This window comes from Aquila chrysaetos, chromosome 2 (genome assembly GCF_900496995.4).
Source record: "Aquila chrysaetos chrysaetos chromosome 2, bAquChr1.4, whole genome shotgun sequence".
Lineage (NCBI taxonomy): Eukaryota > Metazoa > Chordata > Aves > Accipitriformes > Accipitridae > Aquila > Aquila chrysaetos.
The window spans coordinates 8,723,865-8,745,070 of record NC_044005.1 but is presented as its reverse complement, the minus strand read 5'-3'; the positions used below and the strand labels follow the sequence as shown (position 1 = coordinate 8,745,070).

At 40.6% G+C, this 21,206-nt stretch overlaps 1 protein-coding gene across 8 annotated transcripts; it reads left to right on the top strand.

Annotated features, from left to right (window-relative positions):
* Window positions 1-2,534: 2,534 nt before the first annotated feature.
* WDR89 (WD repeat domain 89) lies at window positions 2,535-20,838 on the top strand. 8 transcript variants are annotated; one of them, XM_030005732.2, is made up of 3 exons: window positions 2,646-2,663; window positions 3,129-3,214; window positions 19,189-20,838. In XM_030005732.2, exon 3 carries the CDS (start codon window positions 19,220-19,222, stop codon window positions 20,387-20,389), a length of 1,170 nt encoding a protein of 389 aa, XP_029861592.1. In that variant the 5' UTR covers window positions 2,646-2,663; window positions 3,129-3,214; window positions 19,189-19,219; the 3' UTR covers window positions 20,390-20,838. The 8 variants fall into 8 exon arrangements, with proteins under 8 accessions (XP_029861623.1, XP_029861586.1, XP_029861600.1 ...); XM_030005763.2 differs by lacking the exons at window positions 2,646-2,663; window positions 3,129-3,214 and adding an exon at window positions 2,535-2,555; XM_030005726.1 differs by lacking the exon at window positions 3,129-3,214 and having other exon boundaries at window positions 2,589-2,663.
* The last annotated feature ends 368 nt before the right edge of the window (window positions 20,839-21,206 follow it).

Sequence of the window (21,206 nt, the reverse complement as noted above, 5' to 3'; positions counted from 1 at the left end):
CAATATATACTGTAACTCAGCAGCATTGGTTTGCTAGCAAGAAAATTGTACTTTCTGTTAATAAAGCTACATTCATCTGGGAGTACTGAATTCCAAATCCGTGGCTGTAGAAGTATGTCATTCCAGTTGATCTTGCAGCTGTTTTTACTACGTGAACAATGAACAGAAGGTATTTGTTGAATTTGTGGCAATACTAATCACCCCAGGAAACTCGGATGAAAAACTACTAACTAAAAATATTTCTCATTGCAATATTGACATTTACAATACAGCCTTAAGTATTATAACATATATTGTTTTAAATCCAATATTGTCTTCAATGAAATCATACATATCTTGTTTTGAAATGTTCAGAACAACTCTCACCAATTTGAGCAGTGATTAGTTCTGGGTAGTAGACTTCAGCAGGACCAGGCTTCACAACAATGATGAAACGTATTTACTGTGAAAACAATAAGCATCTCTTTGTGCTTTGATGTCATGTGCTTAGATATTTTTCTATCTTCAGTGCACCATGCAGGAAAAAAATGGCCCTCAAAATAATTGTTAAGAAGCAAAAATAGAAAAAATAGGGCACCTTTTCATGGCAGTTGATGAATGGGTCTGTCTTCTGTGATACCTGCTTGGCTAAGAGGCTTCTGTGAGCTGTGTACTTGTGACTCCTCACAAATACAAATAGCTGTATTAATATCTGTTCCTAATAAACTATTTAGAGAGCAGACTTTAAGCTGAAATCTAGGTGAATCATCAGTGCACCTGTGAAATACAAGTTGACAGTCTTATGGTAGTGCAGAGTGATCACAGAGAAGGGTATTCTCTACTCATAGAAAGATTATCGTGCTGCTAGGTACATAAATAGCTGCAGTAATAAAAATAGCATTAGTAATACTGGAGCACGTAGAATTAATTAAAAGTTTGCACACTACTAGTGGCAGGCAACTGAAATTGTCAGTACTTTGAAGTATCTTTTGATTGACTTTCTGCTTTCGTAATGTGTCAGAGATAAGAAGGCCTTTAAACTGAGGTACAGGTCATGTTTTTTATAATGTTCTGTGATTATTATCCATGTGACTTGACCACATTATTGGGTTTAGATAAAGCTCTTTTTCATCTTGCTAGAAAAATATATAGTCAGCTCAAATGTTTAGATTTTAATTTAAAAAATGGCAGTGGAAACTAAGCTGATGAAAATATTTCCATGTTTAAAAATACTTCTTGAAATAATTTACTTATTTATCCATGATATTGGTAATACTATTTTCTACAACTTACAGCATTTATCAGAAAAGACCACAAATCTGATTTTACTGGTACAAAAATAAAGGTACAAATTACTTTTCTTACTGAATAACATCCATCTAAGGTTGTGGCCTAATGCAGTACTCTGCAATTGGGGCCAAACAAACTTCAATGCTGAACAGTAAATTAAGACTAGAACAAGGAATTTTGAGTTCTAACACCTTGGGCAATATTAAGTAAGAAGTTAAAAAGAAGCAAATGTTAGTATGCTATCCTTCTAATAACCTGTATGTGCCGGTCTATTAAATTTTAAGTAAAAAAAAGGAAAAAAATACTATTTGGAACTCTAATTGGAAAAAAGAAGGGCCTGGGAAAATGTAGCAGCAAGCTGAAGGAAAAGGAAACCTAACGGACCCTCCTGTCCCTCTTCTTGTTTGGATCCCTCCCAGGAAATAATCCTTTCTGTTCCCACTTTCCCGGAGAAGGGCAGCTCAGTGCGGCACACCAGCACAGCTCTACGAACACACCCAGAAGCTGATGGATTTGTGCATCTCCTTCCGTAACCCCGTTAGGCCGGCATTTCCCTGCTTCTCGACAGGTATTGTTTTTTGACAATGTCAGTTACTGCTAAAAAGGTAAAAGGGGAAATTCAGTCCCTAATCCAGCTGACCAGCTCCAATCTCGTGTGCCAGAGATGCTCAGTGCCTCATTGCAGAAGCAGCGCACTCGTCGGGGGCAGAAAAATCAATAAATAGGCTGATTTTAATTATTAAAGGGCAACTTCTCCGTTTGCTTGCTAGCCTTCTGGGTGACTCTTGAACTCTGCTCTGTCGAACATGAGATCATTTTCTTTTCGAGGCTGTCAGGGACGGTGCCAGCGAACCCGAGCCATGACTGAAAGTGGGCACAACTCCAGCCCGTGAGGCCCTGCTCGCCGCCCGCAGCCCGGGCTCCGTCGGAAGATGCAGGCCGCGGCCTGGCACCCGCCCCGGGCCCGCGGCCCGGCCCCGTGGGCCCCTCTCCGCGATTTTATCACGGTTCCTTCCCCTTCGAGGTCCGTTAATGGCACCGGGTTCCCTCAGCCGCGGCCCTCAGCGAGGCCCGGCGGGGAAAGCCACGCCCCCGGTGCCACGGCAACGGGGCGGGGCTCTCCGTGCGCCCCGCGCCGCCGCCGGGAGCCAATAAAGTTGTGGCGATTGAAGAGCAGGGAGCCCCGCCCCCTCCGCCGCCTGCACCAATCCCCTTCCTCTGCGTCGCTTCCTTTTCCCGCCGCCAAGGAGGGAAGATGGCTGCCGGCGAAGCGGCCGGAGCAACCGGTGGGGTGGCTGGGGAGGGCTCCGGGGGCGGGGCCTACAGGGGGCGGGGCCGGCGCCGGCGCGGCGAGCACGCGGCGGGGCGGGAGGAGGCGGCTGTGAGGGACCGGGGTAAGGACCCCTGGGGGGGGGGGGGGGGGGGGTCCTCTGTGGTGAGGGGGCGGTTGTGGGCAGGGCAGAGTTTGCCGTGTGGGCGTTGATGTGGTGGAAGGTGAGGGGGGGTGTTCCTGTGAGGGGGATGGTTTCGGGGCCGGGGTGGGGGGGGTGTTCTCTGTGGCGGGTTGTTGGGAGAGGGAAGGGGTCTCCTCTGTTGAGGCTGGGGAGGAGGGTGGGTCCCGTGGGTTTGGCAGGGGTTGCCTCTGTGGGGTTTGGGGGGGCGGGGAGGAGAGGGGTTGCCCGCAGCGGGTGGTTTGGGCTGGGAGAGCCCGGAGGTGCCCCTGTCCCGACCCTGAAGCTGCCCCTCCGCATCGGGGGTGGACGCCTCTTGGTGTAGGCAGTGCCCTGTGCGGTAGGGAGGAGAAAGGGGGGGCTCCTGAAGTTTCTTTCCCTCACCGCTGGCTTTTCTTTTTCCATTAGGCTAAACTGAAGCATCTCTTACTTTGCTGATAGTGATGCTGTCTGTGTCGCTGGTAAAGAGTGAATAAAAGCACTCGACTTACACTATGAGTTTATCCTTTTACTCAGTGAAGCCTGGAAGCTTAGAAAGACTAACTGTGCTCTCAAAGCACTCTGAAGTCTCTTTTCCCAAGTAACAAGCGATAGGACAAGAGGAAATGGCCTCAAGTTGCGCCAGGGGAGGTTTAGATTGGATATTAGGAAAAATTTCTTCACCAAAAGGGTTGTCAAGCCTTGGAACAGGCTGCCCAGGGAAGTGGTGGAGTCACCATCCCTGGAGGTGTTTAAAAGACACATAGATGTGGCACTTAGGGACATGGTTAGTGGTGGACTTGGCAGTGCTAGGTTAACGGTTGAACTCAATGATGGTAAATGTCTTTTCCAACCTGAATGATTTCTATGAACATGGCATAAAGGGCTGATGGAGGGTTGACACTGGCCTGGTCACCCTTTCTAGCTTTGATGCTGTGGCTGGTAGAGACTGGGCTAGGGTTGAGCCTGACATGAGGGCTGGGTCAGTGTATTGCTAATTTGGGCAGGCACATCTGATTAGAGTTGTGACTGGCCACTTAGGGGCTGTCAGGTTTAAAGTTAGCACCTGTATTGGCAGATAAAATATGTTCATTAAGAAGTTACGCTGGTAGGTACCAGCTGACCTCACCTAGGTTTGGTGAAGATGGGGACCTCTTTTAATAATAGTAACAGTCTAAACCAAACCAAAATAAAAATCTGGAAAAGGCCAGAAGAAGAAATAAAAGTTCTGATTTAGGTTTTTTGTTTGGTTGTTTTATTCCCCTGGGAAAAAGTGAAAAGAAGCTTTTTTATGTTTCTGAAGAAAAAAAAATTTGAGAAACCACTGCTAAAGCCATAATATGTATATCCTTAAATGATGTTTTATCTAACCAACAGGTATTTCAAAATATGCTGTGTTGGGGAATTAACTTTTGCCTACAAGATATGGGGAGTAGAATTGTCAGTGCTATGTTATGTTACTGACTCATATTGGTTACAATTCTATAATTCCAAATTCATTTTCCCTGGAAATGTGTATTCGGAAGAATGCAGAAACACAAGGCCTTTTCTTAGTATGCTGGTTCTGGGGTCTGTAAAAACTTTGTTCTCAGAACTAAGCAATGTTAATGCCTTTTATTTCCTAATATTTTAAATGGGTTTCCTGTTTGAGAACAATCATCAGATTCAGTGAAGTGTGTGTGCAGAGTGGCTCCTATAAGATAACTGTCATTGTCGACAGAGTAACTGAAAAGGTTTCTGTTCATCTGTATCCCGAGGATTGCTTTTGAGTTGCTAATTTTACATAATGCTTGTTTAAAGTTTACATGTTGGCTTCTGTTTGTTTAAAGACTATGGTAGCTATTTGTGTTTTCCTCCAAATATCTTTTTATGGGGTCAAGGAACAGCCCTGTAGGGAAGGTGGGCCTAGGACTCCTTGGCAGCTTCTGCATACATGGACAGTGACGTGGGGCCTGGCTGTTTCTTATGTGTTCTCAGACTTTTTGGAAACAATTACCTTATTTTTTGCCATGTAAGAGTTCCGCTGTACATGGCATGATTGATGATGTTCAGGTAGTTTTTTAAATGCCCTAAGTATAAGATGATTTTTAAAATTTTTTTTCTTTCAGTGTATCAGTCTTGGGGACAAGAGTCCTTTGCTGGGCAGCCCTAGGATCTGGTCTGTACCTGACTGCATGGGAGGTCTTGTGTAAAACCAGATTGCTGCTATGTGCTGGCAGCACTTCCCAGATGGGTTCTGCAGCTTTGAAATGCTTTTACTGTAACTATATATCTAATGGGATTTCTAAGCTTTTCTGAAAAAAAACCAAAGCAGAAGGATATCAGCACTACCTTGCTGATTAGCCATGTTGATGTAAAGTTGCCTGTGCAGACTTTTAGGACTTGGTTTTAATTGATGAGTGAAAAGATGTCTTCTGTGTGGGTCACCTTCTCCTGTGTGATGACAAGTCTGTTAGCGGGTTTCACACCAGACATAAAAAAAGAGTGATGAGACTTGTGAATTGGAGACTTCGCGAGGCCAGGTTTTGGAGATGAGTGTGCTTTGTGACTTGCAAACAATTTAGGTGCAAGATGGACAATGTGGGACATAAGAAAGGCAGGAAAAGAGTGTGTTGCCTATAGCCATGTGGGGTTAGGAAGTTCAGCTTCAAACATGCCTTTGCGCTCTTCAGTCTTTAGCCTGACCCACTATCCGCTTCTCCCTTAGCTCTTCCCCTTCTCATGTTCCAGTACTATTTCTTTTCCTTTAACAGAAGGGTTACATAAATTCTTGCTGGTGCATTTTCCTCACATTTCCTCCTGCCACCTCCTTTTCCTTCCCCTTTCTTCCCTTCAAAGCTCCCCTCAGACTGTTCCCTCCTTCCTGCCTGCAGCTTTTGAAGCCCTGGGAAAGGACAGCTCTATTGCAGCACTTCGTACCTACAAACTAAGCGGAGTTGGTGCTGGTTCAGATCTGGCAGAAGCATATTTTGTTAATTTGTGGGGCTGGTGCAGTCAGCATGTAGAGATGGGACATGTTCAATGCAGTCTTTAAAGAAGCTTAGAGCATTTAATTTAGGGTTGGTTAGTTAAATATATGTGGAGGTAACTTGGTGCATGGAGGTGACTGACCAGGGAGTGTTGTATTAGCTTCTAAAATAAATGGGAGGGGGAGGGATTGTGAAATTGTATGTAGAAGGTAGTTGCTTTGGTGGATAAAGCTTTAGACTGGAAGTGAAGGATGTCTGATGCTGATATGTTGGCTTCAGATTAAATTTCAGTAGTTTGGGTGAATTGTTTCTATGACGTATTTTTGCCTTAGCTGACACTTTGTTGCAAGTTTTCAACAAAATATTTCAGTGAGAACAAAGCAGGAGGTGGGGGTGGACAGCTCACTGGAAAAAGAAAGTAAGCCTGTCTATAGCATTGAAAAAAATCATGCTCAAATTGCAGGCTAAATACCGAGTAATTTTATTAGGCTGTTCTCAATGTCCCAGCATAGGATGTTTTTTTCTGTCCTGTTTCTAGGCCTTACAGGGTGTTTGAGTGTTTTCAACAATCAAAATATTTTGTAAGCAGTGGCAGGAAGCAAATATTGCACAGCTGTCCATTTTAACAAGTTCACATTAATATTTTCTTAAAAACTCTTCAGTCTTACACGTTTTTATTCTGTTTCATTATGTCAGGTGTTTAAGTCCAGAAGGACTGTTGTATTATCTAGTCTGATCTCCTTTGCAAGACAAACCATCTGTACTGTTGTTTATACCCTTTACAGACTTTACATAAATTTATCTCCCCCTTTCATATTAATCTGAAGGCACTTCTTGCAGACTGTTAATATCTCAGATTTTTGTTATTTTTTTTTTATTACACTATTTGTATTGTTGAAAATGTTTTGAGGTGACCTTAATGTTTAGTTTCAGACTAAAAGTTGCAACAGATAGAGGAATGGAAGTATTTTAAAACCTCTTAGTCCCTATTGTTTTGCTCTTTGAGACTTGCTGTTTTATATAAGACTTCACTGTGGGCTTATAAGGGCACTTGCTATTTTTCTTTAATTCTCTAGTTTCCTAGCTAAATGAAAACTTAATGAAAAATCAAAACCAAAGGATTCTGGAAATCCTTCGTTTAATAAAGCAACTGAATCTTATCTGTGAAAAAACAGGTGCATTAAAACACTCATAGTTCTTATGCTGGATTAAACTAACTGATTCAAATAAATTAGCTTTAAAGTAAAATGATGGTTTTTGCTGTATTGTTAATCGTATTGCAATTTCTTTTTTTTCTTCAACAGTCTTCATCTTTTTTCTTTGTTTTTTTTAGTTGATTAGCAACTTTGCACTTGCGCGCCTCTCTGCAGCTAGCCATAACTACTGTGATCTTTCTTTTTTCCCGTGCCTGTTATTTCAAGGTAAAACCATTGCTCAGCTTCTCATTAAGAATAAGATGTAAAAGTGCTGTACAATTGGTAAGCAGTTAAATTGGTGAAAAAACAACGTAGCATTTAACTAAAATTGGCAAATTGCTTGCTAGAAGGAGTTAAGTGCTGGCAGTACCTGGAATAGGAAGCTTCAGATATTGGTCATTTTTCAGTAATTTGAGAATCTTTTTGTAATACGTATGTGTGTATGTTTGTTGCTATGGGAATGACTGAGAGAGCTGGAATTAAGTGTTATTATTCCTTTGTGGAATCAGAAGGGACAAGCAGATGGCTGTGAAAGCAAAAGTTCTTGTTTAGAAACATAACAGCTTTTCTTCTAGCAGACCTGATTTACTCAAGTTTTGTATACAGTTTGTGGAGGATTTTTTTGAGGTAAGTGAAGTTGATTTTAGTTTACTCAATATCTGTTAATATATCTAATGAATTTCATGACTCTTTAAAAGGGGGAAAATAGATTTAAGGAAAAATTAATTCTAATGGTTTAGTGTCTTGGGTAACTATTACCGTGTCTGTGTATTGAATGTTCCTGCTTCAGGAATGTTCCTAGGAGCCAGATGTGAGTGTAACAGATTGAGAGAGGAAGGGTCTTCTAGTTGTTGGATTTGGTTTGTTTCCCACCCCCCTTCCCTGGGAAAATTTAGTGATGGGTGTTTCTGGACTTGATGCTTGCTGGATTCTTAAAGAGCAAATACAAACGCACAGAAGTCAGTTGTTCCCTGTATGCTTCTGTGTGTGTTGCTTGGAAATGCCAGAGTTGCTTCTTGCGTTGTCATGAAGTCTGAAAGATCGAAAGCTCTGAATTGAATTCACAAAAATGAGACTTCAAAAAAGAGTGTGTAACTTATTTTTAATCTCTTTGACAGATGAGAAAGAAAAAGTTGCAGTGTAGTTGAATTTGGGGGTTTTTTTCTTCTCCAGTTTTTGGTGCTAGACAGTTCTAAGTGAAGGCTGTGATTTTTGATTAATAGTCTGATTTGAGGACCTGAGGCTTTTAAAAGGAAGAAAAAAACGCTGGTACCTCAGTAAAGTTCTTTGCAGTACTTCAGGCTTATTTCCTATGCCTTGCACTCTAAATTTAGTTTTTGTTTCCTTGAATGTTACTGTGTTAGAGGACACAGCTTATCGTAACCGATTAAAACGAGTGTAGGAATATATAAATGTAATAAAATGGGTAAGTGCTTTTGAATTGCGTGGTCTAAATCCGGGACTCTGCAGCTCCTCGGGAGTGGTGGTCATTAGTGACATCAAGTGGGCTGAGTGCGAAATAACAGCCTCTCTCCGCCGGACGCCCTGGTGACTTGTGAGATGGCCTTAGCGCACGTCCTCAGCCACGCTGACGTCATGTTTGTGTTGCACCGAGAGACGCAGTCACTGCAGGACAAAAAGTCTTCAGTTCTACGTTGCGGTGACCGATAAACATTCAAACTTGAGAGGGAGGCATTGCGTTTTCCACGCAACAGCCTTTGCAAAAAGGTGTGGCTGTTTGGAGGTGCGCGCTCAAGTCCTCAGACTCTTATCCCGACAATTTCAGGGGCGTGGAGAGAGGAAGCCACTTTAAGCTGGAAGCGGCATTCTCTCTGTGCACATACATACTCTTTTAGTACGGTCTTAATATTGCTTCTGAAACTATGTAGTAAGCAAATGTTGGGTCTTGCTATTGTCTGTCTGGCAATGTGGTATCTTCCAGAAAGAAACGATGAGCCAGCTTATCTCATAGTTGCTTGTTTTTCAGTCTGCCTTCCTATTTGTGTTCTTTGCTGTACAAGGGCAGTTGTGGGTGCCAGGCTGATGAAGACAGTCAAAGTTTTTGCCCCTGCTGTTCTAATTGGAAACTGTTTTGAAAGATAAACTTTATAATTTCTGCTCTAAATATTATTTATGGTAAGTTTATACTCTTAAACTGTTGTGCCAGTATTGTTCTTGAGTAGCTCCCCTCCCTTCTCAGCATTTATTCCTTTGATGTATCTGTAGATAGTAATCATATCCCTTCTCAGTCTCTGTGTTTGCCAAGCTATACAAGGCAAAGTGTCCCAGCTACTTCTTGTAAAATAAACAGTACATTCCCTAGATCATCTAACCCGTCCTCTGCACTTGATTATGGCTTAGTTATCAAGAGGTTGGCTTCAGCCAAGGACCCTGTGAAATACGGACCAACTAAAGCATTGAGACAAACATGGCTTGAGGTCAGGGTTATTAAAACGTATAAGGCTCTTGACTTTGCTTTTTATCCTGGTCTTGTTTTGGGGCAACACTGTCTGCCAAAGATATTGGAAAGGTCTTTGTGGGTCTCAGAAAGATAAATTCCCCACCCAGGTCTTATGGGTGCTAACAAAAGCATATAGTTTTTGTTGTGACTTGCCAGCAAGGATTGTCTGTGTTGCTGCATGCAGTAGGTCTCTTGATCAGAAAGTGGTAGAGTATCAATACCTACATACTTGCTTTTATGTCCTTCCCTTTTGCTATTCAATTTCTTATTACCAAGTCCTAAATCACTCTCGTAGTGAAAAATAAGTTGAACGTGAACTTACAGTGCAGTATGGTGAAAAATCACCATGCACTTGGATGTTATAAAAAGGGAGAAATGATTTTTTTAATCTGGGTATTCCAGTGGTGAAGCTAGTACTGGAGTGCTGTGTATGGTTCAAGTGTAAACACTGTCTAAAGGCTCTTGATAACAAAGAGCTGAAGAGAGTGCCTTGCATGGGTACAATGTGCACATACTTGATGCTTTAGCATCTTTTATGGAGACTGAAAGGTAAATTCTCTTTACCTCTTGAATAGGATAGAGTCAGCATAGCTGTAAAACCCTTTATTTCAGCCTCTTCCATCCTACTGTTGTCACTTAGATGACATCTTTTCCTTTTGCCTACTACAAAGCATTGAAAATTGAGCTTAGGGCATGATAAGGATTCAGCAGAGCCTCCAGCCGTCAGGCTGCACACAAAGAGCATGTCTTGGAAATTGATAGTCTGTGAACTGTCATGGGCACACAAGGATCTCCAGCTTCTCCTGTTGCTTTGATACTGGAGAGGGTTTGACAAATTACCTTGATGTGGTGATGTTCTGGATTAGCTAAATATAAAAAATGGATATTGTAGGATGTGACTGGCGAAGATACCTTGGTGATCTGCATGTTCCTGGGGAAGCAAATGAGGAAAATGAGAAGTCATTTTCCCTGCTTAGGCTTGACAGATGTTTGTGCTTGCACAATACATCTGGAACTGCAGAGGATTCCTTAGGCAGTGATGTTAGCATAGTGTTAAAAATTGCCAAGCACATGAATGTTGTGTTCGGAAAATACTGGTGCCACATCTGCACGTGTAGGGGAATATCTTCTTATCAGTTCACCAGCAACATCCCTAGCGAAGACGAGAACTGTAGTAGCTGATTTAAGCTTGGGTTTTTAAGCAAAGAGTCTTGTGTTTTGAAGAATGAGCTTTGGTAATGAAGTGTACTAAAGCTAAATTACTGTTGTGAAAGAATTTCTAAAATATGCTGGTAAATAAAACATTTTATCTCATTAGAGGTATTTTGGCACCAGTGTGTGGTAGTAGGAGCTATTTTTCCTGCTGTAGCTAAATTTCTTTATATCCTTTTATTACGGTTGCTGCTAAATTTAGGCTGAAATTTCCCAGGCTTCCTGTGGTGTAGAAACAAATTCTTTGGAAGAATTTCAGCAAAATTTATTGATATTTGGGAAGAATCTTCTTACTTATTTCCAGGTTTTTTTATATGAGAATGTTGGTACCAAGTGGCACTGTCTAAATTGAAGGAAATAAGTGGTGTTATTTCAGAGTCACTGAATTATACATGCAGCTGCATAAGTAACTTTTTCCTTTCACCTTTCTCTGTAGGGTGGATCATTGGGTTGCCCATTCATGTGGTGGTTTTGTTCAGCTTAAAATGGCCCTGAAAATAATCGTTCTCAGAGTCCTTTCTTGTAATCCTAAACTTGAAAGGACATCAAAGCACTTTTCAGTTGTGGAATTTGCAGGTGCATTGCAGTATTACTGTGACTTTTGCATTTTATCTTGCAGGGTAGATGTTCAGAACAAGGCTGTTTCTTTCAAAAGTCTGCTGCTGACTGTACTTACTAATATTTGTGTACCCAAACATCAGTGAGTTAGGCAAATGCTGTTTTTGTTTCACTGATTAAGAAAGTACAGAGTGAATGTTGCATCTTGCTGGGAGTTACGCAGTAAGCTGTTCTGCCACAATCAGGACTAGTAAGTGTTTGTAGGCCAGGCTCTTGTTCAAATCCACTTGAACGGATAGCTTTATTTCTGTCTTCTTTATCTGTGAGTTGAACAACTTGGTGCATAGCTCTAGTGCCAAGTCAAACAGCAAGCTGTTGGACCATTTAACAAAAGAAAATGCTGTTAGTGAGGAGGTGTGTGAGGAATAGTTCAGAGAAAGGTATGAACCTTCTCTTAGCTGCTCATGGCTATATTGTGGAAATGTGAATGAAGAAAACCATAATGCCACATGCGGGAGAACATTGTACCCTACACGTTTGATTTCCAGCAGTTGCTGGCTGTACATAATTGAGAGACTGATTGGTTCTGTATCTTCTTCCCTATGCTTGTGGTTACAAAAAGTAATGTCAATATGGTGTCTACGGTGGGAGGTGCTCACAAGAGAAAGGAAATTATTTTTCTGTGGTCACTGTGGTCTGATGAGATAAGCACAAATGCAGAAGGCTGAGACTTGGATTCCCTTCAAGTTTTGCAGCAGGTTGGCTGAATGGCCATGGTTACATTACAGGCAGACACCAGGACACAAAGGTACTGTGTACTGAAGCTATGAGTTTTCTAGCATCTGCTGGAGTTAGGAGCTTTGATGTTTGCATAGCACTTGGACAGTGAAGTCTTCTGGAGTGGTTGGGTGCACGCGTTGTCCACATTCCGTTCCGTGGGGGGGTGTTAACCAGTATCCTGGGTCCCATCACAGGAGAAGGTAGTTGTCAGAGAAAGGGTGAGTGTTGCAGAACTGGCCATCACTTCCCTGGTAGATGCTTACCCCTGTTTTAGAAAGTGATCTGGATGCCTCACCCCATATGTTGTTAGCATGCTGGCCTGGAGTACAGGTTAGGCACTGTCTGTGCCTGGGAGGAGAGGGGAGAAGGGAGGAGCAGTAGGCACAAGCCTCATATTTGACCCCCATCTCAGACTTGTTCCAGTGCAAAAGCCAAGGCCCAGTGCTAGGACAGTTTTCCTGGCAGCTCTTGCCTGTTCTGTGGAATCCACCTGAGGACACAGAGTTTGTTGTTTACCTGTTCAGAGGCCATGAGTGTGCAATTTAGGTATAGATCAGCTTTCACAGAGGGTTTTAAATACAGTATTCTTTACAAAAATAAAGGAGAACAGACAGAATTTAGAAGTATCTGTTTCTGTAATTTAACCTTTGCCTGGGAATCTTTTGGATCTGTATAAAATAGGATTGCTTCTGCTGCAGCTTCTGTCAGCTTGATCTGAGAATAGCCATGAGAGTAAAATAGACCATCTCTTATCCTCTTACTACTCTGCAGTCTCCTTTATTGGATGACCACTTCATCAATACCTGGATGCAATAACATCCTCTACCTGGTGAGGTCACTACTGGGAAACCTCCCCCTCACAAGAAACTTCTCAGTTGGATCCAGTTGCTCATATCAGTGTGATTTTGGTGACAGAGAGCTTGCTTTGCTGCTCCTCTGTTAGTAGGTCTGTGTCACTAGGCTGGAATTGGATGAAAAGAGAAGACTGAAAGAGGGAAATTCTCAAACATGTTTGAAATAATGTCTGACACAGCTTCTTAGAGTATTTAGAAACTATGTTTCTAATGTTTTATGTTAGGGTCTCCTAAATTGTTCTGGAGAAGGTAGTTTAGCTATCTGAGCATCAGATTTAAAAGAATTTTGACTTAAATTTGAAGCCAAAGTTAGTAATTTGAGCATTTTCATAGTTTTGTATGGTGTTTTCTGGCTTATTTGAATTTTTTAATTGTATTTTGGATTGTTCTACACTTAGATTTTTCTTATGATGGCTTATCATCTGGGTCCTTTGCAGCTCTTTATCGTCTCTTTGGTTCATGGATTTATATCAACAGGTTTTCAGTTACTCAAGTTTGAATGTTAATTCCTTGCAATTTGGACCTGAAGGTATGCCTAAATTTTCTAAATCTCGCCTGCCTCCACCATATTTTCCAGTGTTGGATGCAAAATCAGAATAGGTCGTTCCAGTTGGAATGCAAAATCTTGTACCAAAAAGACTAATTGTTAAAGTTTTCTTTTGATGAAAATATTCAATGTATGGTTTTTATGGTTTATGCATTTAAAACTATGCCTGGTCAAATCCAAAAGTTGTTTTTGTGTTCTGTCTCTCTGGATATCTGGTATAATATTCAAAAAGAGGTTTTGTTTCTGTATTGACATGAACACCTGCTTATGCCCCCAAAAGGCAAGTACACAAAAGTTGCAGTTTCCCTTTTTTAAAATTATTGAACCCCAAAGCAGTGAGCACCTGTGACTTTTTCACTCTGTTCTCTCCTAGTTCTGACTCTTTATTTTTTTCCTCTAACCAAAACTGTTGTTAAGGCCATTTCCTTGCTTCTCTGTCCCACCTACAGCTCTTCTCTCCATTGCTGAACAGGACTGTACCCCCAAGGGCTGTACTGGTGGGAGGGTAGGAATTGATTTTATGGAAGGCAGAGGCTTTGGTAGAACTAATTTTCTTGCTCTTCCCATAGACTTTGTTGTGGCAGTGTTTTATCTTTTTCCTCCTTTCTGCTCTCTTGATAGAATATTTTTCTCTGTACTGCAAATGCAAAATTGCGTGGAGTTTTTTTCTTGCTGTGCTTTATGTTTGGCAACTAGATGTAGCTGATTTGAAAGGATGAAATAATTCTCTTGGCAGTTTACATCTTGTCTCTGCACTTCAGCGTAGCCTCTCGCACATCTTATTCCCTCCCTGCTGGATAGACTAAATGCTATTCTCTTTGCCTTAAAATGGCTTTGTGGGAATGCTGGAAAAACACCTTATCTCTCTGCTTTGGTAAAATAACAAAATAAACTATAGGAGTTTGTGTCCTGCAGAAATTATGCATGCCTGATGGGTGTTTTGTGCTTCCCTTCAGTGTTTAGATCATTTGGCTGATCCATCTTCTGTTGTGAAGTGGTGCCAGTGAGGAGAGGTCTCTAAAGGCATTTTGCATTAGTGAAGTGCAGTGTACTAATGCGTTCTCCTCAGCCAACCTTGCACTTTGCATTTTTGTTTTAAAATGCAAACCACATGTAATGTTGCATGCATGAATTGCTTTCCCCTGCCCAGAGCTCCAGGTTTGTTCTTGGTTTGTTCTTGAACTTTTAATAATCGTGAAAATAAAGGGAGGGTCTGTTTGTATTGTTTATAGTAGGAAAGAACAGTGCAAGATTTCATCTACTGCTGTTCAAATCCCTTGCTATTTTTGGTATTTGACCTCTGCGGAGAAGATTGCCAAAACTACAGGTTGTTTTCATTTTTATTACGTGTTTCTACCCTCCTAATTTTAAGTTACTCTTATGTTACTGATTAAAACTTTGAGGCAAAATTCCACTTCTCCTACATTTTCCACGGTGTTTTTCAGAGTGGTAATTTTATGTTGTTGAGCTAACATTCCCTTTTGGAAACGAGAACTATGCAATTTGGCAACATCTTGTGTACACCACTAAAAGGAGAAGGAAAATAACTTGGGAATTGTTGGTTTATTTTTTGAAAAACTTTCTGGATTGAAGAGGACTCGTGAGTCTGTTGGCTTGAGTTGAGACTGCAACATTTAGAATACTGCACAAAGAGCACAGCAGTATATGCTGAGACAATATTAAATGTTTAGTTGGTGCGGATAGGTGCTTACCTTTCATTGTCATTGGAAAGGCCTGCTTTCGGCACTTCTGGCTGTTTGCTTCTAGTCTTGCTGTGTGGTAGTTTCCACACTCCACTAGTGAGAAACAAAGGCATCTGAAAATCCTGTCCTGCCTCTTTGGCATCCCTTCCACTTTGTGCCTTCTATTCTAAAAATCAAGCTTTTTTTCTTTTTTAAAGGAGCCTCATAGGATGCCCTGGAGGTCAAAATATTTTAGGTTATTTCAGAGTACTGTATTTATTCTGAGTTCCCAAGATGTAATGAGTTTTGAGTGTCCTTCAAGAAGCTTATTGTTTCTGGTAGTTGTGATATCGAGGACATGTGCAGGAGTTGCATACAACAGTGAAGTTAATTCATAGAAAAGATCGCATGAATGTAGTTCCAGAGGACTACACACAATACAATAACACAGAAGTTTCAGGGTTAATTTGTAAAAGGTGTTACCTTGTTGAGGGAGTGCAGATGTGAATGCATTATGTGAGGTGCAGCTGTTACATATGAGGAATGGTGATCACTGAGGATGGGATTGGACTTCTGCGTCAAACACAAGTGACTAGCCATAGCTGGACACCTTCAGCCAGATGCTTGTGTGTCATCCAAGTGGTGGTGTTCTCCTGGATTTTGTCTGGTTTGAGACTGTAGATCCACAGTGTGGGCCATTGTGAGTTGGAATAAGTGGAGAACCTGAATTTAATTAACTACCTTATGTTCTGAGCAAAGGAGTTACCTTGGAGTAAGAGAAGTTTTTGGCCAGCGCTCTCTGCGATTTCTTCTGAGACTGGAACTGTTCAAGAGCAGGCTGGCTGTGCCCTACAAAGTCTTTGCATCAGACAGTTTGTCCCATCAGCGTGAGCAGTTTTGCTCATTGATCATCGCAACTGGCTGTTGTGCTATATCCAAAGTATGTCAGATTTCAAAGATACTGACTTTGCCAAAGGATTCTTTGTGGCAGAAACAAAACAGATACCTGTATTGTTGAAGTTAAAGAGTGCTAAACAAAAAGCGCTTCACTTCTGCGGTGCAGAGCACCATGTGCTATGTAGGTGGCTGCAGTCCAATGCTTAGTTATCTTCTATTGTGTTTGGAAGACCATTGTTTCCTATTTGTCTCATAAATTTAACACAGATCCTATTCCTGCCATTTAAACTTTCCCATCAAAATACAACAGTGACTTCCCCTTCTGAAAAGGAAGGGCTGGCAGCTACACCCTTAAGTTTGAGCATGAATTGTTTATATAACCTTCAATCACAATTTCATAATAGTCTGAAGACTTTCTTAGTAGGGCAGACATTTTACTGAGTTTTTAGCAAAAACCTGCCTGCCATCAAATGCAATTTTAAGGCTTCTTAGTTGTTGCAGTGGAAATAGAATTGAAAACTGTACCCTCCAGCTTCCTGATGATATAAACTGCACATCTATCTGGAAACATGAACAGCATTTTCTGGTATTTCAGAATAGTTGTGCCTATGTCATTTTGGGGGTAAAAGCTTAAGAGCTATCTTGGGCTAATTTTATTTCTCAGAAAATATTATTAAATCTGAATGAACATGCTTTTGCAGGCGCTGGCTTTTTACAACTTCTGTGTACTTGCAGAGTTCCCTCGCCCTCCCCTTCCCAGCAGTAAAAGCTCTGACACGAGTGTTGTAGAAACTGCTCGTTGAATAATATTCTCTATCAAAGTCAGTAATATTTAAACAACTGCAGCTTGCTTTCCAAATGGATGACATTTGTCAGGAACATGTCTGTCTGAGTTTACTTGGCCTATTGAGTATAAAAAGTCTGAATATTTAGAGCTTGAAATTCAGGTCAGTCTGGAAAACTACATTTTTCTTACAAAAAGTTTACAGAGAGAACCCAATTTTTTAAGTAATTATAGCACTACAGGATAGCTGGTTTATGAAAACTCCTTTCTCCACCTTCAAGCATGTGTTTTTGAAACGGTATTTAAATAGAAGCTTCCATTGTAATTCTTCAGTAAACTGGATTAAGTAGAAGTTGTCCTTATTAATAATATTAAAATATTTTATTTCTTAAATTTAAATTATTAATTTACATGGGAGTTTAATGTTTTTGTGTTTGAGCAGTGTAGCAAGCAGTGTTTGAGAACAGTTTGCTTTATGTAATAGTTCTAGTAAAAGCTTGTTCCATTTGAAGACATACCCAGAAAAGTAAGGAGCAAGCTCTGTGGGTAGGGTTGTACGCAGGCTAATGCCAGAAAACATGTTGAACTACTTCTCTTCGGAGGGGAAAGGAGTTTCCACAGGATGTCTGCATTTTATGGCAAAAATTACTTGTAGATGTGCTCTGAAAGGTTGCTTTGATGTAGAAGATTAACCTGTGGACCTCATTGTCAGGATATTACTGAGGCAAATAGCTTAGTGAGATTACTTGTGACTTGGGAATTAAGTTTTTCTGAGTATGCCTACTTAAGCTGTTTTTTAAGAATTTGCTCGTTTGTCACATGGCGTCATGAATATTTTTATGTACCAAATAGGAGGAGGGAAAGCATAACCCTGAAACTACAAACAACACGAAGAAATAGAAAAAGCAGAATGCAGTTTTGTCATAGCAACTTTTTCTTTGTTGCTGGTCTCTCACGGACCGTTAAAATAATTACCCTAAAACAAGTAATACATGGAAACTTGCTCATTCCATCTGTAAAAATCCAGCCTGAAGAATTTGCAGACAAATTTACGATGGGACAGCTGGAAAGGCATGAGAATATTTTCTTGCATTCTGGTCTGACTGATTTTTACTCTGTTTCTGTTTGGATTTTTTCAAAAAGGGTCCTTTCATGCATGTAGTAACTAGGATTGGGTGCTGGCCCAGTCCTTAAGGAAATAAGAAGATTTTTGAGTACTGCTTTACCCTTATTCGCATTACCTGAAATATCTGTACCAGTGAGAAGTCACTGGAGTGTTGACGCCCTAGAACCTGCTGTGATTCCCTCAATGTTTGTTTGTTTTAACACAGAAGAGTACTCTAATTGAACCTGTAATTTTAACCAAAGTCATTCATGTGGATGGTTATGTTTACTAAACATAGCCCACCTACATCTTTCTTTTAGAAATAGTTGTAGCTTGTGAACTCACTAAAACCACGTATTGTTTATGCTGGCAAATATCTCATTTAAATTTAAACGCTTCAGTACTTTTTTCTGACTCTAAATTGATGAAAGCCTTTACTGCAATTACAGAATTGAATTTTCCTTTGTGTTATAGAAAAGAGAACTCCCTTCTCTTTCTTTTCTTTTTTCTTTTTCTGTTTTTTTAAGGGCACACCATTTTTTTTAGAGGAGAATCTATGTCTGAGAGGATTGAGAGAATATTTTTTAATTTTTTTTTTGCTTGGTAAAATTTGAATTTGTGTACATCACTGAAATAGTATGGGTTTCTAGGAGGGTTCAGTAGTGCCAGGGAAGAATTGCCTCCGAAGGGAAGATTTGTATCAGTTGCAGTAAGAGCCAGCATTATGTGGTTTTATAGGAGGTTCAAAAAACATTTAGGTTCTTAAGAGAATTGATGAAAATGCCAAAGGTGCTTAATTCCAGTGAATTCCACTGATGTCATGTAGCCTGTTTAGGTAGGCCGTGGTATGCTGACAGGTGTTTATGTGCATCATTGGGCACCTAAATACTTGTAAAATTTATCTCATCTGGCCATTTCAGGCTGTAGTTCTACATAATTTTGGTCTTGTTCTCTGCCTACCCTTTGCGCATCCCCAACAGCAGAAAAGTTCACTTAAGAAGTCTCCTGCAGCTGTACTGATGCAACTATTTGTGGGCTGTGCCTCATAGCAACTTTTTAGAACAAAAATTATTCCTCGTTAGGTAGTGGTGAAGGCTTCATTTTCTTTCCACTTGTGGAGAACATCACTATTTACTTTATAAAAATAATAAAGCAAATTTAGCTAAGTGATTTTCACAGGATTCACAGACAGACTATTTAATCTTTTAAGGGGATTACATGATGTAGTGCTTACAGTCACAAGAGACTGAACTCCTTAACTCAGGGAGCCCTTTCCGGTTCTCCATTTCTGTAAATGAAGTTGTAGTAGGTAGGACGTCAGGATAATTGAATTGTGACTTCATGCGTTATCTCTCTGCAAGGTGTTTTTTCATATATATTTTTAAAGCTAAAATTATTTCAGAATGTTATAATTAAAGCTCACCTTGGATTTTATTTATTACAGGTTTCTGACAACGTTAGGAACAGCATTTGAAATGACTGCAGTAGAGAAGATTGAGGAGCAGCTTGCTAGTCTGCGCATAGCAAAACGTTCTACACTAAGTGAGGAACCTGCTTACTTACTGGATATAGACGTTTCCAAACCTGCTCAATCTGAAAGCAGTCGCTTTGTGGCAGTTTCGTGTTCCAATAAGTCAATTAGGGTATATAACAGGGAAACATTAAACTTCCTGCGGGAGTACAGTAGCCGTCCTGGGATACTTAATGGAGTCAGATTTGCACACGCATGTGACAGCATAGTGTTTTCCGCATGCAGTGACGGTACAGTAAAATGTTGGGACATTCGTGTAGCAACTCAGAAAGCCGTGCAGGTATTTAGTGGCTATCCTTCCAATGTTTTCATCAGTTTTGATATCAACTGCAGTGATCTAATAATTTGTGCTGGAACAGAAAAAGTTGAAAAGGACACGTTTCTGGTGTTCTGGGATGCAAGAGGCATTACAGACTGTGCCAGCGCAACTAAAGAACCCTTGGGAGTCTATTCTGAAAGTCACAATGATGATATCACTAAAATTTGTTTTCATCCTATCGAACCCAACTTGGTAGTTTCCGGGTCAACTGATGGGTTGGTTAATGTGTTTGACATTAACAAGGATAATGAAGATGATGCTTTGATATCAACTTGCAATTCAGATTCATCAGTAAGTTTTATTGGCTGGTCTGGGAAAGATTATAAACAGGTCTACTGCATGACACACGATGAGGGATTTTGTTGGTGGGACATTGCTCAGTTAGATACCGAAGAACCAATAACACTATTGCATGTTCTGGATGTCAGAGACACAGTCTGCATTGAAAACGACAGCTTACATTACCTGGTAGGTGGCTTGTACCATGAAAAGGCAGACAAACTCTTTCTTATTGGGGGAACGTCCACAGGAAACATTCACCTAATCAGCTGCAGCACTGAGGGACTGAGCCTGGTGGGTACCCTTTGCGGAGGACACTCTGCCACTGTTCGCTCTTTCTGCTGGAACCTGACAGATGAGTCTCTGTTGACGGGTGGAGAGGATGCTCAGCTGTTGCTATGGAAACCCGGAGCTGTGGAAAGGTCCCTCGCAAAGAAAGCGTCTATGAAGATTGCTTCTTCTGTGCAGAAGAGAGTAAGGGTTCACAACAGCTCCCTCAAAAGCAGGAAAAAGTAAATTTCTGAAAGTGGGAATCTCTGCTGTGTAGAGTTTTCCTAGTGTTTAATCTTTCAGGCAATACTTGGCTGTGCTTTATTTGGAGGTACTCTGTGGAAAGAACTATGATGCTTGATTTCTACCTGGGAATGTATTTCAGTCATCAGAAGAATACCTTTTTTTGTTTTTTTTAAAGTTGCTAATATTAATCAGAAAAGAGTAAATGTTTGCTCTCAAGTTCTTGAACAATAGATCTTAAATCATATTGTATAAAAATGTTTCTGTAGTTGTTTAATGTCTCAGCCAACATTTTTAATGGGTATTATAGGCCTGTGGCTTGCATAATTTGTTACCTTCCCACTGAAATTCCCTGGCATGTTTTAAAAGCTTTTGTATTTCATGCTGTATTTTGCTTTCTTTACAGAGAACTTAATGAAATTGCTCAATATATTAAAAGATTTTATGTCACATCTTGATGCCTGAGGGAATTACTTCTTAACGAAACAGAAAATAAGTCCTGTTTTGCACTGTCATATCAATGGTTTATAATAAGGTCATAAAGAAGCAGTTGATAGTGCCATGTTTTTCATACCAAAGATATGAATGTATTCAACCAAACAGGAACACATGATTCCAAGCAGCTAATTTTTAAGGGTATGAGAACTGTTAAACTGGCATTATTTAGGGCATATTTCCAACATGAAAATACCCAAGAATCTTGCAACCAGCTTCATTCCCTCCTGGTAAGTGCATCTCAGGGGTGTGCACCTGCAAGACTGGGGAGATCTTTAGTAAGTTAAAGAAATTGATAGGTATAATTACATCAGTGGTGCTTAAA